This window comes from Bactrocera dorsalis, chromosome 4 (genome assembly GCF_023373825.1).
Source record: "Bactrocera dorsalis isolate Fly_Bdor chromosome 4, ASM2337382v1, whole genome shotgun sequence".
In the NCBI taxonomy this organism is placed as follows: Eukaryota; Metazoa; Arthropoda; class Insecta; order Diptera; family Tephritidae; genus Bactrocera; species Bactrocera dorsalis.
The window spans coordinates 50,398,785-50,417,992 of NC_064306.1; the positions used below are offsets into that span (position 1 = coordinate 50,398,785).

Genomic DNA, 19,208 nt, shown 5'->3' on the forward strand with positions numbered 1-19,208 from the left:
TTCGATCAGTGGCGACCAGAGAGATCAATTGATGGGAAGATCGTTAAAAAATGTATTTCTAGTTTGAACAACAATTCAATGGAATATAATAAGCCTATGGTCTGTTTTGGCAAAATTAATTATCGAATTGCTTTAACACTCCTAACCATGATATTTTCATTAAAGATCATTGGAAAACTTTCCAGACAATGTAAATCTTTTTATTATGACATCTACAAGCGTCTTATGTTTCAGTCAAACAAAAACACAGGCTTATTTTTTACGAAAATTAAAGCTTTAAGTATACTAAAAGGGAGCCTATATGTCGTAATATGAATTGGAAGCCAAGTTCCTTACATAAGTCAAATATGATTTATAGTCCGTGGCCGAATTCAGGCTGATTAAATTAGAAGAATACATTTTATGGACTTATGGAATAAAAAATTTGGTACCCACTTGATATCTTCTCTAGCCCACGAAGAAATTATAGATTAGAGAACTCAAAATCAAAAAATATTGTTCTTCCTGAAGTATATTAATGTTTAGAAAAATGGTCTGCAGACATTCTTCCAGAATAATTGACATTCCAACAGCTCAATAATACACCAAAAAGTTAATTTGAGCTCAACATATGATAAGAACTCTCGAAATTGCTGTGGATCGTTTCTAGAGTCTACATATATGTATAACTATACTGTCGTGCACCACCCTTTTGAGCACAGTGTTTGCTACACACAAATACAAACACAAATGCATTTGTAATAATTACAAAACTGTATCGGTAATTTCAAAATAATGTGCAGCTATAAATATACTTTTGCGGTTTTGTGGCCACAAATCGGATATTTCATAGAAATGCATGTGTACAGCATTCAAAACACATTTTCTGTTTATGCAGAGCGACCCTTTCCTTTCCTTTGCTATTTATTTGTTGTTAATTTGTGTTTTTCTATATTTTACAATTATTCACAATTTGTTTGCACATTGCGATTACTATGTTTTTACTAAATTATGCATAATTTTAATTTGCAGTTCAGATTTTATGCGCAAACTTTCATTGATCACTCATACGCCGTGGTCAACCTGTATTGCATGGGTAATGGTCTGTTAATTGCAGACCAAATGCAAATTAATGAAAATTGTTTCAGTTGCCAATGATGTTTGTTAATATATATTTTTTTTTTTTTTGTTTTCAATATCTTTTTATTTATTGAATCTGCTTTTTGTGTGTTTTAAAGCCTAACAATAAGTAATAAAATCTTAAACCTATTTAAAAACTAGACACGCTCAAGCAAATGATTGAGGTGTTTTGGTGATACATTGCTCCTCAGTACGCGGGCATATCTCTTCTTTAAGGCGTGTTTCATTGCAGGAATGTACCAAAGCATTAGCCAAAGGGTTTGGGTGATCACGGAGTTTACATATATATTTAATTCTGCTGTCTTCTACTTCTTTTCTTACCATAGAAATACCAAGGTCTTTATGGATATTCTCATTACGCATGTACCATGGTGAACACGTGATTGATCTAAGCATTTTTGATTGGAACCTTTGTATTATGTCTATATTAGTTGCACAGGTCGTACCCCACAGTTGAATGCCATACATCCAAATCGGCTTTATGACCGCATTATATAAAAGCACTTTGTTGTCTAGGCTAAGTTTGGAGTTTTTATTTAATAGCCAATTTAAATTTGCAGCTCTTATCTTCATGCAAGTTATTTTACTAGATATATGTTTTTTCCACGTAAGTCTTCTATCTAGGTGAATACCAAGATAGGTTACTTCATTCGCTTGGGGTACTAAAATATTGTTAATTTTTATTGCCGGACACATTTTTGGTCTAAGCGAAAATGTAACATGCTTACACTTTTGTTCATTTACCTTTATACGCCAGTTAGCTAGCCATTCTTCGACAAACTTTAAGTGCTCGGCTAATATTCTTGATGCTATTATGTGGCATTTGTTACGGCTCACTATAGCTGTGTCGTCCGCAAAAGTAGAAGTTAATACATTGTTAGCTGTTGGAAGATCTGCTGTATATATGATGTATAGTGTTGGCCTAGAACACTGCCCTGGGTACACCAGCCCTTATGTGTCTTTCATCAGATATGAAATCTCCCACTTTTACCATAAATTTTCTATTTTTTAAATACGATTCCAATGTTTTATATAATTTTGAAGGCAGAATATTTTTAATCTTGTATAAAAGGCCCTCATGCCATACCTTATCAAACGCCTGAGCCACGTCTAGAAATATAGCTGAACAGTACTCCCTGTGCTCAAATGCCCTTCTTATTTCGTTAGTAATTCTATTTACTTGCTCAGTCGTGCTATGTTTTTCACGAAACCCAAATTGGTGCATTGGTACTATATTATTTTCGTGGAGGAAAGGAGTCATCTTTGATAGTAACAATTTTTCAAATATCTTAGAAAGACAGGGTAGAAGACTGATTGGTCTGTATGAAGACGGCTGTGTTAAGTCTTTCCCAGGTTTGTCTATCAAGATGATCTGCGACTTTTTCCACGAATTTGGATAGTGTCCGAGATTAAGAATTGCATTGAAGAGCAAAGAGAGCACCTTTACGGCAATATTTGGTAACTCAATTAGCATTTTTGGGGTAATATTATCATGTCCAGGTGATTTTTTGGGGTTAAGCTCTTTTATTATTCTAGTAACTTCAGAAGTAGAAGTCCTAATAGACACATGCGACTCTTTTGCGGTATTGGGCAAGGTTGGCAACTCAAAGTTGTTCTTTGGGCAATTGGGTTGAAATACCTTTTCTAGGTGATTTGCAAAGCAATTTGCCTTGTCCTCATCACTACGTGCCCAATTACCATTCAACTGTCTTAGAGGCATGTTAGAATCTACTGGTGGCTTGAAAGACTTTTGTGCTTTCCAAAGAGAATTTTGTTTGCGAGAATTTGGACACAGTTTCTTTATATAATTTTCAGTGTTGTGTTCCTCTTCGCATTTAAGCGCTTTTTTTAACTTTCGTACAGCAGATTTCAGTTGAAGCAAAGTTGAAGGGGATCGACTTAACTGCCATTCCCGCCTAGCTCGCCTTTTCTCATTTACAAGTTTCTCTATTTCATTATTGGTGATCTTTCTAAAACCAACTGGTTTGTTATTTCTTTTTGGTGTTGCCAATACAGCTGCATTAGTTATTACGTCATTAATTTCTCTTATATTTTCATCAATGTCTCTTCCTGTATTTATTTTGCAATCAATATTGATGTGGGTGCTGATGTACTTTCTATATTTCAACCAGTTAGTTTTATGTGATGTTAGAGTAACTTTTGGCTCAAATATCATGGGCTGTTCGTATAACTTTATTAGTACAGGAGAATGATCAGATGATAAGTCTGTACATGTATCAGCTGTCATAAGCGATCTATCTATATTTTTGACTACAGCAAAATCTATTAAATCTGGTATTTTTCTTCTATCACTGGGCCAGTATGTCGGCTTACCAGGAGATATTATACCCAGCTCATTATGCTTATTCATAATAGTGTAGTACAACTGTCGTCCTTTCGGATTAATAAGACGTGAGCCCCAGTACGTGTGTTTTGCGTTATAATCTCCACCTGCTAGAAATTTTTGACCTAGTGTTCCAAAAAAGTCTTTAAATTCGATTTCTGTAATTTTAAAACGAGGTGGACAGTATATAGCAGTAAGGTTTAAGTCACAACCCCGATTTTTGAGTGAAATTGTTGTAGCTTGTAACTGTGGAGTAGCATGCGATTCTAGGGCATAGTGGTTTAAACGATTTCTAATCAACACTGCCGTGCCACCATGCGCTTTTTCCATCTGGATGATTTGTGACATAGACTCTAAATCCCGGAATATTGAAATTATTTTTATTTGTTAAATGAGTTTCTGATATAAGCATTACATCAATATTCTTTTCAGACAGAAATCTGATAATCTCTAATTTATGTTGGTTAACACCGTTGGCATTCCATATACAGATATTTAGTAAGCTCATTTTTTCCTTAATAAATTTTGCAGCATTTGATTTTGTGATTTTATTAAATCTTGGATCATGTTTTGCATGGTAGACATAAATTGTGTCATACACTGTGTAAGATTTATAATCATAGGTTCAATACCTCCATTTGGAGGATTTTGCGGCAGTTGCATTTGCACAGTGTTGCCTTTCACCACATTTGCATAGCTTCCTTGCATATTATTACTGATAGAAGTAATAGGATTTGAACTTTTCTCTGAGGTTGCTATAATTTTCATTAATTTCACATTGTTAATATATGTAAATGCATTTATTGATTATTGGGATTTGGCTGTTTGTGTGAATTTTTGATTAAATTATTTAATTGGCGCAAATTTAATGTAAAATTCGATGAAAGGATTTCTAAAGTAAATATTTTCTGGTGAAAAAAATCTGAGATGATAAGTGGGCTTGTAATCATAATTGCATTTATCTTTATTATTTCATATTCTTTAAATGTGGATTTAAGCTTTAATTAATTGAATTAGGCTTTTTCATCGGTTAATGCAATCAATTAAGCATTTTTGCGACAATTTTTTCCTAAAGGCAGCTAATTATGAATAATGGCACACTATTTGTTATGATAATGATGACTAATATGTTTTCATGACAAACATATTTAAATGAGAGATTTAATGCTTGAAAATTGATTTGCAATATTCATTTGCAGTGAAATTAATGTGGCGGTGAGAAGGGGAGTTTTAGGGACGGTTTGAGTTTACAAATTAAAATGCTGTTAACTTTTGTATTCAGATAAAAAAAATGGTACTAGTGATTTCAGCAATGTGGGAGTTTTAAAATTAATCTCGTTGGAAATATAAGAAAAGATTGGAAATCTGAGTCCAAAACTAAATCCTTTCTTTCCAGCCTCTGTAGGTAACACATCCGTTGAAGAAATCTTATAGTAATATAAATACACCGAGAAGTTTGCTAATAGTAGATTTGATTGAAAATGAGAAACAAGAAGTATTTACCGATTAAGAATGAGAGAGTTTAAGATTATTGCCAAGCACAAAAAGAGCTTCAAGAATTTTCGGGAGTAACTCAAGCAGTCATTTAGAGACTTTCATAAGAAAATGGTTACATGCAAAAGGAAGGAAATTGGGTGTCATATGAGTCGCATAAGACTTTGGAGACTTTGAAAGACAATTTTGCATCTCAAAAATGCTTTCTTAACGCTGCAAAAAAGTCGTTTTTGCATCGGTTTGTGACTAGTAATGAAAGTCGGATCCAAGACCACAATGCTAAATCCAAAAATTAATGTGTGAATCCTGGCAAAACAGCGAAATTAAAGATAAAGAAAGTTTTTGTATTTGGTGGAAACGTCACTGACAACAACACATCAGTTTCAAGCAAGGTTTTGCCGAAAGATACTCGAGTTTGTTCCTTAACACAAGGCAATTATTTTTAATTATGATAACGCTCAGTCTCATGAGGCAAAACCAGGTTAAAATTTGGTTATATTTGGAAAACAGCGATTGGCAAGTTTTGCCTCACCCGCCTTATAGCCCAAACCTTGTTCTTCCGACTATTATTTGTTCCAGGTAATGCGGCACACCCTTAGTAGAATTGGTTTCACCTCAAAACAGGGTATCAAAAATAGGTTTGATTCATTCAAAACCACAAAGTCCACACACAGTTCTTATCTGATAGAATTCTAAAAATTGCACGACAGATGGGAAAATATTATAGTTTCAAAAGGGCAATACTTTGAATAATACTTTCAGACATGTTTTTCTAATTCAAAAACTCAAAATTCAGACCAACATAGTTATAGACTATTATTACATTTTGGGAAATAGAGTAAAGGATTCACAGTTTGAAACTAAATTAACACTTTCCAGCTGCAGTAAGTAATACTTCTTTTGAATCAATCTTATAATTGTATAAACTGAATATATTCGAATTTCATTTGGTAATTAAAATTTTGTATCGTTTCTACTTACCTTTTCGCCACTGTCCGATGGCAGATAAAAAACTAATATTGTTAAAAAACTAATACCCATGCAGGGTATAATGAGATTGACCGTATAGAAGAGCGTCTTACGGCGCATTGTGATATTGAAGGTTATGTCCAGATAAGGTTCATCGCAACACGTGTAGAATTTCTCATTTCTGCAAATAAATATTCAAAATAAATAGAAATTGATTATTATGAAATACTAGTAAAGAAACTTAAAGATTTACTCAACTCATACCTTAATATTTTATTAAAAAAGTAAATTTATTTAATTCAGTTATTAATATATGTACATTTTCAAGCCTTTATGATGAATTAATGAAATTTGATGTCTACTGCCAAGCTAACAGACACATACTTTCGACTACTTAAGTATATATGTATGTATGTATGGTTACATTTTATTTGCGTTAATAATTTGTAAACATATGTATTTATGGAAGATATCTATGTATGTTTAAGAACAAAGCATTCGCATGTATACAAATATTATACATATTTCAAGCTGGCCAAATATTTTGGAAAATTAAATTAAATAAATTTGCTTAATTGATGAAGTGACTTACAAATTAGCCAATAAGTAGAATTAAAGGCTCAAAAACTTGGTGAATGCAGTAAATATATTATGACAATGTCTATTTGTACACTTATGCAAGTAAAATTATATTTTTGTTTTACGATTTGGGACAACAATTGAAAATAGAATTTGTCTAAAATTCTAAATTCTCTAAATAATTTCGAAAAATTTGTACGCTAAAAACGATTTCGATATTGGAAACCACCTGCTGCGGGTCAACTGAAATGAGTGATATTTATCCACGGGTAGATTTTCCATTATTTTCACTGAACGAGCACGTTTATTGTTATAAATTTTTTAGTGAAATTGGAATAATATTTTTGTATAATACATTTAATATAATTATTATTAGCTATTTGTAGTGCAACTATTCACATACTTCAACAAAATTGTCCTAAAATTTCTTCCGGTGACAGCAACCAAAGCATCCTGTGCGGAAATATAGTCTACATGGTATGTTGATTCGTTGGAAATCCTATCAAAACACACCTTTGTGCATAAATATAAAAGGTTTATATTCTGCAATAACCCAACAGTAAATTATTCCTGGCATTTGTCAGCCAGGTTGATTTTAACAACGAAAACATGTCGATATAGATAAGGACTCATAAACCTTAGTAGAAAGAGGTGAGAAGTGACTAAGTTTTATTGAAATACATATACTTAGATTCAGCATAGTAAACATTAATATTCAAAATAGTGTGCTTTTTCAAAAGCAATTGGGATTTATAAAAGTTCAGACTATTGGCAAAACAAGTCTGACTTTTAATGAGAATTCATATCAGCATAATTTTCTTGAAATGTTGAATATTCTTACTTTGGTCAAGGTGGGAAAGGTACTACTCGTCTGAAATTTTTAAATTGTTTGTGATTTCAGTTAATAACGAATAATAACATTTCTCTGTAATACACCTCTAAATATTTTACTTTTTAACTAACGCATATTCCAAGAAATCTAAGAAGGTTTATGACCCTAAAGTTTCACACAGTGTTTTTAATTTCATATGTATTGTGCTATATGTATTGGGTTGTCAAAAAAGTCTTGCAGTATTTTTATTGAATCAATTCGTGTGGCACCCATACATCGAGCTTCTTAGTGACTCTAAGCTTCTTAAATGGTGTATAACGGTTTGATGACTACTCTGCCGGTCTCTTTCGACCAATTCAGCGATTTTATCGCAATTTTCGACGACAGGCCTTCCGGAGCGTGGCGCATCTTCGACCACCTCTACACCAGAACGAAAACGTTGAAACCATCGTTGTGCGGTGGAAATGGAAACAGTATCGGGTCCATAAACTGCACAAATTTTATTGGCGGCTTGAGATGCATTTTTGCCTTTATCGTAGTAGTACTGTAAAATATGCCGTATTTTCTCTTTATTTTGCTCCATGTTTGCGACGCTATAACTCACGAGCGATTTAAAAGAAACGACAATCAATCAAACACGTGTTAGCGTGAAATGAGGTTTCCAAAAAGGTATGACCCGATGCGACGAATAAAACCACAACTACGCGCTTTTAGCGCCAACTGGCGAAAATACCGCAAGACTTTTTTGACAACCCAATATTAGATACTCCTACCTTGTTCATGGTGGTAAAGGTACTACTCGACAAAAATGTTTAAATTGAAACCAAAGTGAGCTACATCGGTTTGTGATTTCGATTATGTAATAACGAAAAATATCATTATATCTGTAATACATTTCATAACAGTTACCTCTAAATATTTTACTTTTTTAACTAATGCATATTCCAAGAAATCTAGGAAGGTTTCTGACCCTAAAGTTTAGCTTTTTCACACAGTGTTTTTAATTTCATATGTATTGTGCTATATATTAGGCTTTTTTTGCTTCTTACTCAAAAAAATTGGTCGATGGACACCTCTAAAAAATGCTCTCCAAGTATGGGTCTTTAATTGTAACGGAAAGGTCTTCCGCTTAACGGTTTTTTATTTTTTTCACATAATCAGATTGAAAAATTTGTGTCTCTTTCCAACTATTTAAAAAAATACTTCGTTTTATGGATTTAGTAGGAATTGAATGTTCTTCAAAAAAGGTCTAGGCCGATTTATTCAAAGTGTGATTATTTTAATGAAAATTGTTTTTTTTTGTGACTTTTATAACTCAACGAGAAAAAAACATACTATAAATCGGAAAATTTTTGTTTTGAAGGCCACAAATTTACTACTCTACAAAAATTGCTACTTAATTTTTATTTTTTTATTTGTTTAACAGTTTTTTTTTGGTTGATATTTGACGATGAATATATCGTAGACGCTTAACTTATAGAGAATTTGAAGAAAATTCAATTTGCTACAAAAACATCAAACAAAATATTTTTTGAAAAAATGTACCAAGCGAAAATAAAACCATTTGCATATGCATTTGTATTTCCTAGAAGTTTTGCAAGTAAACACAATTGTGAGGAAAATAATATACACTATTCAAATGAATGTGAGTAAATGAAAATAATGTGTGCTCAAAAGTTCTTCAAACTATTTTACTCATTGTGTCATTATTGCAAACTGATATTGTAATTAAAATGATTCACTTCATGTTTACGTTGAGTAAATTGTAAATATGTGTGGAATAGTATTTAGATAAGTTTTTCATTGTCTGAATAGTAAGCAGATCCGCTTTTCTCTACGTACTCAGAGATTTCTTGCTGTTGATGACACAAAAATACTGAGATTTGAAATTGTGGCTATTCTACATATATTTACACACAACTTAGCTTTTCAGAAAATATTTTCCAGCTGTCTAAAAGAAAGGTATAGAGCCAGTTTTGTACTGTCGATGTTTGAAAAATGTTTTTATGTATTGCAAATTATTTGTTTGTATGATTTTGATTAGGTTTGATTACGACATAGTGAGAGAGGGAACTAAAACTGACTATAAACACGTCCACTTCTACTTTAAAAGGAAATTGAATATCACCTTATATGAATTTTGGTAATCGAGTTATATCAAGAAGTTTGGCGATCTTGGGTAAGTGAGTTGACAGATTGAAACGAATTTGTAGTTATTATAGGTGCGATAGACCCACATACAGAGGTATATCAGGAAATGTGTCTGCATCCTGCGGGATTGATCTAGCCCTTTTATGCTTCATTATTTTATTATTAGAAACCTCTTTAAGAAATATTCCTTTTTACACTAGACTCGAATCGGATACTAATAATATTGTTATCAAGAGTGGGGTATTGATATTTAGTTACGCTAATTTTTCGTTAACACTTGTGATATAATTTTTTTTTACTTTGATTGGAACTATTCTAAAAGATACCCAATACTGACGGAAAACAATATGCAAAGTGCCACTCAAAGCGACTACTTAGCGTTTGTTTAGAAATTAGATATATTGACAACTTGCACTATGAGTCTACAGCCATCCTTCCATCAGCCATAAATAATCGTATCCGGCTTGAAATCTGTTTAACTGTTGAGCTTGAGGGACAACAAGCGAAGAAAAGTGCCACAGACACAAGCATATGCTTAAACACATACTGAAGAACAAACTACCAACTTGAGCATGTTAGCAGGCAACAACAATAATAATAAAAATATATAAAAAAAAGTACAGTCGAAAAGTGAGGTAAGTAGAGATGTACACACGCAATAAAACTTTCATAAGATAAAATGGAGGACCAACAAATCATATTATACTTATGTGAATGACCCTTGCCGTTAGAAATTATTGCAAATATATGTATGTGTGTAGAGCGGCAAGTGTATTTACATTTGAAATATGAGCACTCATTCATCGAGCATTCAATATTTCTATGGCTTACCGACATCACAGCACGTTGTTATTGGACTCAAGTTGTTGATTTATTCAACTTTTTTCTTTATTACTTGTGCATTCTTGATCTCGGCTATTGTTTGACATTTTTTGCCTACACTCTCTCGTTCAAACGACTGCTTGACGGTTTTGTGTAAACAAACAAAACTTTTCACTTTATAAATCATTTATGCAGTAGGTTTTGATTTTTCCCTTTGCTTTCGCAGTTGCCCGTGCTCTGTTCAAGTGCGTTGTGATTGTTGTCCTTTTCCGGTGACCGCACCGAAATCTACAATAATTCTGAGGTCTACGCCTTTAACCCATTCAATTCAAAGGAAAGCCGGAAATCAGTCAACCCGAACGCAATGCGTTGGACAATTGGTTAAATATAGCCAGTTTGCGTGAATTGATTGGTTGAGTTTGGGTTGACGGGTTTGCTTTGGTGGATAGTGTTCGGTAAGTCGGTCAATAGATTTTGTGGTTGGCTATTGGATGCAATGATACATACTGGTTTGCTTTGATTTACTTTAGACAATTGAAGCATCCTTTCCCATTATTCTTCTAAATTTAGTACCTCCTCTTTCGTATTTTCGCAATTTTCACTTAAAAGATATTCGCGTTGGGCATTAACATATTTGAATGTTTATGTTAATGAAGAAAGTTTACTCCTACTTTGCATTTTCTCTTTGGCGTGTGGTTCGCCAATTGTCGTTTGTCAATCATTATTTATTATTTCGGAGTAATTTTTTATTTGGGTAAGGGGTTTGAAACACAGCTAATCCCCGTGCTTCTCAATTCCTCATCAGCTTTTGAAATCTGATTTAAAACTAGTAGAACTCTATGGAAGTAGTATAATATAAGAAACATATGGAAACAATTGGAAACGCCTATTCTTGTAGTTTGATCCAGTTCAAAACCTGATTTATAAATTAAAAATAAAAGAAAATTTTTTCGAACAAATTTTTTATTCGTCGGCAAGTAAAACGCTGAATATTTTTTTTAGATAATTAAAAAAAAAAGTTTGCTTAGGGCAATAATCAAAATCGAGAATCAAAAAGATTGGTCTGCAGAAATTGTAAGCCTTACAGTCTGTCAAGTAAAAGCGTGGCGTCATGTTAATTTATAAAAAAAAAATATTTGATGAAATTTTCATATGTATGTATATATACATTGTACACATTTGGTCAATAATATGTCTAGTCACCACCGGCGTCGATAATTGCCAGGCATCTCCGAGGCATGTTTTCTTTTTTCAAATTTGACGGCGTATTCTAGTGGCAAGGATCTCCAGATCCGACGAATTTCGTAAGACAACTGCTTCAAAGTGTATGTGCGTCTTCCACGAAGCTTCTGTTTAATATATGCACACACATTTTCAATAGGGTTTGCATCGGGCGTCTGCGACGGTCAATCCAATGTAACGATGCCAGATTGAGTTTTCCACTGAGCACAGAGCTTGCTGCGGTGTTTAGGATCGTTGTACTCCTGCAGAATCCAATCTTCATTTTTTCTTATGAAACATCGTTTGACAGATAGCAGTAAAGACTTTTTGTAGATTTTTATCATTTTTTCGGCAATTAGGTTGTCAGTAAAGCGGTACAAAGTGCCAAATCCCTGCTTTGAGAAGCAGCCCCAAAGATTCACCTTTATTCCATGTTTTACAGTCCGCTGAACAAACCTATTGGTGGAAGTTGACCAGGCTCGCGTGAGAACATAATATGCCGCTGATTGCGACATTTTAGAACCTTTCGGGTGGATGCAAAGGAACACAGCTTCGTAGCGCGACGCGTACTTAGCACTCATGGCGTTTAACGTGATTATCTTTCAATAGATCAACGACAACTGAACCTTTGTTGACAATGCATCAAGAACAAAGCTTCCCTCTATCGACTCGCGAAGGAATTAAAGCGAAATCTTTCATTAACTGCCGGTAAAGTCGACAACGCTCTTACTTGACAGACTGTAATTATATTATATATCGCCCAAACACGGGACAGCCAAGAAAGAAATGTTAAGTTAATTCCACCTCATCTCTTTTCATACAGCTTCTGTAGATGGCGTCTGGCCAATACAACAATGGCCTGTTAAAAGCTCCAAAATTAGGGGGAGGCTAGCCGTACTGAGAGCGAAGAGACGACTAGATCTGATACTTTGATGCCAAAAAATAATAAACTCGGTTCAGTATTAACTTAACTTTTGTATTTTTTGGACTACATGAGTTTAGACTAATGTAAGATATCATTTAGAAGGGATAAATGAAAGTATTTTTACGCTTTACCCTTAATAAACTGATGTTGTACCTAAATGAGCAATGAAAACGCATATAGTGGCGAGAACAGTACTGTTCTAATATATATAAGTAATGAAATTGTTAAGGTTTCGAGTTAGCCATATCTAGATAAATTAATGTAGAATTAAACTAAAATTTCAATGTTTAGATTTTCTTAGAAAAAGTAATTGTTTGAATTTTTTTAATATGATCTTAATTTTCAATATCGAAAATAAATCATATTAGCGAGGAACTAGCTTCGTTCGGTGATCCAGATTACAGAACATTGAAGTGCGCCTTATTGATACGCTCTAGCAAGTCTCTTCGAGAGTTCGAGAATACTACAAACAACCAATATATATACTATTCTCAAGAAATTCCATTCTCATTCATCATACATTAGTAGAGCACTTTTTCATGGCTTTAGAGAGATTCAGCAACTGAATGTGATATGCTAGGTGGAAGAGACGCCAACGAAGGCCTGTACACGTAGTACGAAAACTCGCGAGATGAGTGGATTCATCGTATTGGATTTTCAATTTTAAAAATTAGAAATCGAATTCGAAATCGCGACTACGGAATATTGACTAATTTTATAACTTATGAGTTTACATCTCGCTTTAATTAGTCGTCTAAGTCGAGGGTCATCAGTGCCAGACATGGTTTTGTAAAGGAGTTACAGAAAAATGGGTTTATTTACCAGGAGGTATGAAATACCAGACGTCCCTACTTCCTTAGATGTGGTTAATATTAGGGTAGCAGTAAACTCAATGCTTCGAAATACTGGTTTTTTCTGGTATGTATGAATTCACTCCGATGGTATAACGTTAAGACTAGAGCTGATCTCGCTTAAATTAAGCTCACAGCTTGTCAAAGAGGATATGTTCTCATTAGCAACATCATCAGGTTACGTCATTTTCAAAGTCGTTTGTGTATCTAGTCACAGCGGAATCGCAAATCCAATGAGTCAACAAAAAGGTGCACCCTTACCCCACTAATATCAGAGTGTGAACGAGTGGTCTCGCGTTTTAGCACCGAATCTATGGACTCTTCGTGAGCTTAGCAAGCGCTGGTCGACGAATAGGGTCTGTGTAACTGAGAGATAATTCTAGAGTAGAAGGCAAGAGATCCACTGAACTACTTGCGTTAGCAAATTTAATTTAGGTGCAAATGTAGGAGTATTATTGGACATTGTCCAATAGAATTCAAGAATTCATGCGGTAACACTAAAAAATCATGTAGGACGCAAGTTATCAAAGCTGAGTGAAGGAAGGTAAGGTAGAAACATGCAGACACTTTCTCCTCCATTGTTCAGTTTTTTCAAAACTGAAGTTGAAACATCTTTTGACGAACCAGGAACCATACCCGAAATTGGTTTTAGTCGCCTCAACAAATTTGTTATAGGTTGAATACGCCATTATGATCAATATATGGAATTTTAGGAAATAAAATTGTATGGCGTTCTAAGCTACCTAAGTGAAATCCATGTTGTCACATGTAACTGCAGCGAGTTTTTAACCTAAACTAATGTAACCTATATTTATAATATTTCAGAGAGTCTGAGTGATTTTATTCAACTTTTGATAACAAATATATAAGAACGAGTCACTCTATTCCTGTCTTTTTCTAGTACTTTACTTTGAGTTGTGATACGTTAAAGCTACGTTTTAAAAGTTCTATTATTTCTAATAATAATAAGTAATAATCAACTCGTTAGGCTTTAGCCACTGTCTTCATTAATAAAATTACTCCGCATACGCAAGCACAAAAACAAAAAAGAACAAGAAAATGAAAATGAAATAAGTGCAAATAAAATTAATGAATTAAGAGCAATGGCTAAGAAAAGTATGAAGTGTGGGCATGTGTGTGTGCGCTTAAGGCCAAGTAGTCGATGTGTCAAAGCAAAAAGTTAAGCAGCCGCAGCAATGACTGACACTCACATGCAATAACTGCCAGCAGCAGACTAGTAAGGTAACGGGACATGTGAAAAGCGAATGCCGTAAAGTAATACAGGGCTGGAATGCCTAGCTTAAACACTGTACATACACATACACAAATCTATGTAAGATGTTGTATACAACTGCGTATGGTACTTGCCACACATGCTCGTTCACACATTTTTACCAGCGCCCACCCTTGGATCTCAGGCTTTGAGCCGACCTTTATCGAACGCTGGTCAATCCAAAGACAATGCGAAGCTTTTGAGGCCGTCGAATGGTAAACAATACAATTGTAAGAACAAAGCCAGCTAAGCGCCTAGACAACAATGACCAGCAGCCGCAAATGGGAACAACAAAAAGAAAAAGAAAAGAGGAGGAGGAAACAAAGTGGTAAAGGGCTTGCTTTAGTCACGGCATTCCAAATACCATAATGGCAGCAATAAATCATTTGCGAAAACTTGCAAGGATTTAGCGAGACAAGAAGAAAAAACCAGCGAGGTTGCTTGTTTGCGCGCCGAAAAGGATATACACCGAACTCAAAGCGAGACACAAAGAAAGGAAAAAAATTGGAAAAATAAAAATAATAAAGGTTGGCAAGCGTGCAAGGGAAAGTAAAAGAGAAGAAACCGAGAGGCGGTGAAAGTGAAATATTTGAGGTTGAGCTTATTCACAATAACAATGCGGCTGTGGCGGCGCATCCTATTTACTATATGTGGCCTAGCGCGGCATATCGATGTCTTCTGGCGCCAATAAAGCGTTCTTTTCTCCGATTCGCTGACCTCTTGTGTCGTGTAGCATTCACGCTGCGTTACTTTTGCCGAGGCAAACACATTCTTTTTGGTTGTAGCAACCTTTCGTTTATAGTTTTGGCTCGGTTCTTTCGTCTTTTGGATATTTTCGAACTTTTTTCTATTTGTTTGTTATTCTTCTTCTTTGGTTGTGGTTTTCAGTTTTTGGATTTTCATTTTGAATCTGTTTCCTTATGAAATCCTTGATTTGTCCACTTGTTTTAATATTGTTATTGCTGCTGCTTCATTGCATCTTCTGAAGTACATAGAAGTGGAAGGAGTGATGTCACAGTAAACGTGAATCAGGTCCACTTTATATTGTTGTTGTCGTCAACATAATTGCTAATGCAGCGGAAATATTTATTGGTCCTTATAGATTTCGAAGCCATTGATTTCAACATGTGTGTTACGGTCTTCATGTAATTTATTTGAAATATGAGTATTAACAAGAAATATTTACTTCAAGTGGAGTTCTAGGGAATTTTTCTATGTTTGGTGAGCTTGGATGTCTTTTGGAATTTCAATTTTTAAGAGGCGATCAAGAAAGAACGAGGTAGACTGCCAACTAAATCATTACGGTTTCTAGGTTGGAGGTTGAGGTTAGAAATTTGCTTCCTGAAATATGGCAGAAGTAAATTTTATAGGATCTCTACATTTTGCTCCAAATCCTCTCACTGATTTAGAAGTATGAAAAACTAAGACATATACCGATCAAAAATATATTTTTTTATTGGGGAAGTGAGGCTGGTTGAAAGTTGGGTCGAAAAGATAAGCGACCATAAGCTACAACATTAAGGGGGTATTCTAGTCTAGAGATACGGGTTTCGAGCGTTTTTTAGATTCCAGTTATACGACATCTGTCACTTATCCGTGGGTTGGGCTCACTCCAGCTCATTGGTCCATGATTCTCGGCCTTCCTAAGCACTGTTTTATCCCAGTCAAGTGTGATGGAATGTGGCTCAGATTCCGGAAGAGTGTGCTTGCCACTGTAGCGAATATTATTTTTGCTGGCATGCTGTGGTCCTACTTCAACTTCCTAACTACCTTTTCCTGAGTGTTTTAGCGTTGCCAGCAGTCATCGAAGCTATCATGAACTTGCAGGGGTTCCTCATCTGGTGCTGGGGATTCTGCATCGCACCTCGGTCCTAACGCCTGACTTACCATCCGTAGCTAGTAGTCTCGCTTACAAAAGAGAGGTTCGCTGTTCCTCATGGATGACGATTCCGTTACTCCATGCAGTGAACCACCTGCGACGCTGTCCCACTTAAGGTAGGTTCCAACCCACTTCCACCCACATTCCTTTCGGTATTTTTTTACGTTACTCATGTCTATTGGGTAACCACTATCCAACACCCGGAAGGTAATTGCCTTTAATGGTCCCATGGTTATCTCTGTTAAGGAGCCAAGGCGATGGCACGCTCTTATGATACATTGCGTTCAGAGCCGACCAGCTAAAAGAAACACACCTCTCCTTAACGATGGCGGGAGAAGAACGTAGCCTGTGAGCGACGATCCGACGAAGGCAGTCTCGTCATTTAATCCCTCAGGTTTTTCTGCAGAGTCACTCTTCCCCATACTCAGTTGACGGAGTACCTCAGCCACTAGTCCAGGGTTCAACCAAATCCAAAAGCTTCAGTCGAGAAATCATAGAGCTAGTCGCTTTTACAGGCAGTAAAGACCGCAGGTCATTTAGTGTTAACCACGATGCACCGCACTGTAACGACCGACCTTGCATCAGCCTTTACAACTCAGATCTTAACATTAATGTAAAAGTAGGCTGACTTAGTTCATCAGAATCATATAGACCACAGTAATGACCCTCAAACCTTCTTATATATAGGGAAAATATAAAAAGATTGTGTTTTCAAAGTGGACGAGGAAACATTCAAAGCTTCGATATTAAGGCATAAAATAATAAACTTCTAAGATTCCACTTCGTTATCTTTAAAAGAAAACAGTTTTGGAAGTAATTATTTAGATTTCTATTCTAAGGTTGTAAGATGTTTTATGAGCTCTACTCTTTGATTAATTACTGACATTGATATTTGTATGAGTTCTTCTGACTCGCTAGATTGCTTTAAAAGGCCAGTTCTATATACAGCGTTTGACCCAACATCGGAGCTTATACTTCTTGATTGTCCTGCAATATAAAGAAGAAGGAATCAAGCTTTGTTGCTTCGTTGAGAGAGCAATTCACTTTCAGTTGGCCAGAAGCGTAGCCAATCCTCCTCGATACTGGGTTAACTGAGGTGACGTGACAAGAGAAGAGAAAACAGAATGAGCCACAGTAAAATCTTTCAACTCAAACAACTCAAAATTAACTTTAATCAAATTCATCTATAAATATCCACTTTCTCTTGCCAAATTTTCTTTGAAATAAATAACTAGTCTTTAAATATACACTTTGCCTCCAGAAAGTTCAGTTAAAATTTTTTTGAAGCAGTAAAACATTTGATGTTAACCTAAATTAACCTTTTGCCCAACTAAAATAAGTCATTACTAAATTTACTTGGGTCAAAGTTGAATTGCGGCAGCACTTGGAAAAGTTTCTTAATTATACAATCTGTGGTACTCAATATTTACCTGCTTATAATAATATCTAAACACACACATAAGAGCAAATGAGGCACACATAATGCCTAAATACATGCAAACACACATATACATACATACACCCATATTCTAGTTAACTACTCGTAATAACGGTGTTAAGTAAACAAGTTTGGCTTGTCAGCAGGTGTTTGTATGTATATGTGTAAGAATATTGGTCTGAATGTGTGTTTCCTGCTGTTGACATTGCTGCCTATTCATGCTTGACCCACAAAAGGGTGTCCCACTCATATTGACCAACTTACATCAATCATAAAAGCAAAGTCAAGTGAAGCGCGACAAAGTGAAAGTTGAAAAAATATGTATGTTTGTGCAGATTAGAATTTGTAAGGTAAGAGTTTTATGCTCAACATGACAAAAGTAAATTAGTCAGCCGTAGAAGTTGAAAAGCTTAAGTAGTGAATGCAGTCAAAGCAAAGGGTTCTTAGCTTTAAATATTTTTCTTAAATTGTTTTTGCACTCGGGACACGTTTTGGCGACGCAATGACCTTTGACTGCCTATTTTTAATTGCGCCAAAAGTGTGTTGATAAAAACTTAAACAGAAAAAGTTTCATGCGGCACACATACACATATACATGTACGTGTATTTAAAGATATATACATATATATATATATGTATACATAAAAAAAATAAAAAGCATGTAAAAAGGTTCCTAATGCACCCAATTTAATTATATCCCCTCTGCAAATACACACCTAGATGTGTTTGCTTGTAAAATGTCCTCTCACAGTGTGCTTGCGTCCGCCACGCCGTATGAGTGACTTTTAATTCATGCAAAGTGCGCGTACACGTATTTGACGCGCTCGGCGACTTGACTACACGAGCGAGTGGCCCGTCTGGCGCCCCAAATCAACGTAATGAATTTTAAATATAATTTTCTGCCACATCGGCCGCTTTTGGCGCGTTACTTACATTGTTGCTGTGTGGGTCTGCGAGCACGTAGGGGACAAATGGTCCCACGAAATGTCAGTCGCTTGTTTGAATTTGGATAAAATATTATTATTGAAGATTTATACCCAAATCAAATAATGTAAAGTTTTCTGTGGGTATTTGACTTTCGATGTAGTCCACCTTTTGCGTTAAAGGCAACTGCGTGTGTGTCTTGAGTGGGAGCGACAGGTAAGATTTGATGTAAATTAAAAGTAAATACACAGAAAATTACTGAGGACCGAAGCGTTTTCTGAGTGGGTGTGAAAATATGCATACAAGTAAAATTTTGTACGGGATCATAGTATTTGAGAGTAGAAGTTTAAGGTAAACTCATTCATATTTTATGTAATTTAGTTAACT

At 35.0% G+C, this 19,208-nt stretch overlaps 1 protein-coding gene across 2 annotated transcripts in view; it reads right to left on the reverse strand.

Annotated features, from left to right (window-relative positions):
• Positions 1 to 19,208, reverse strand: part of LOC105222737 (acetylcholine receptor subunit alpha-like) — a 299,949-nt gene that overhangs the window by 21,842 nt on the left and 258,899 nt on the right. For both annotated transcript variants that reach the window (XM_049454479.1, XM_049454478.1), the window contains exon 6: positions 5,939 to 6,107. In XM_049454479.1, coding sequence (XP_049310436.1) covers positions 5,939 to 6,107 — 169 coding nt within the window. The remainder of the gene's footprint in view (positions 1 to 5,938; positions 6,108 to 19,208) is intronic.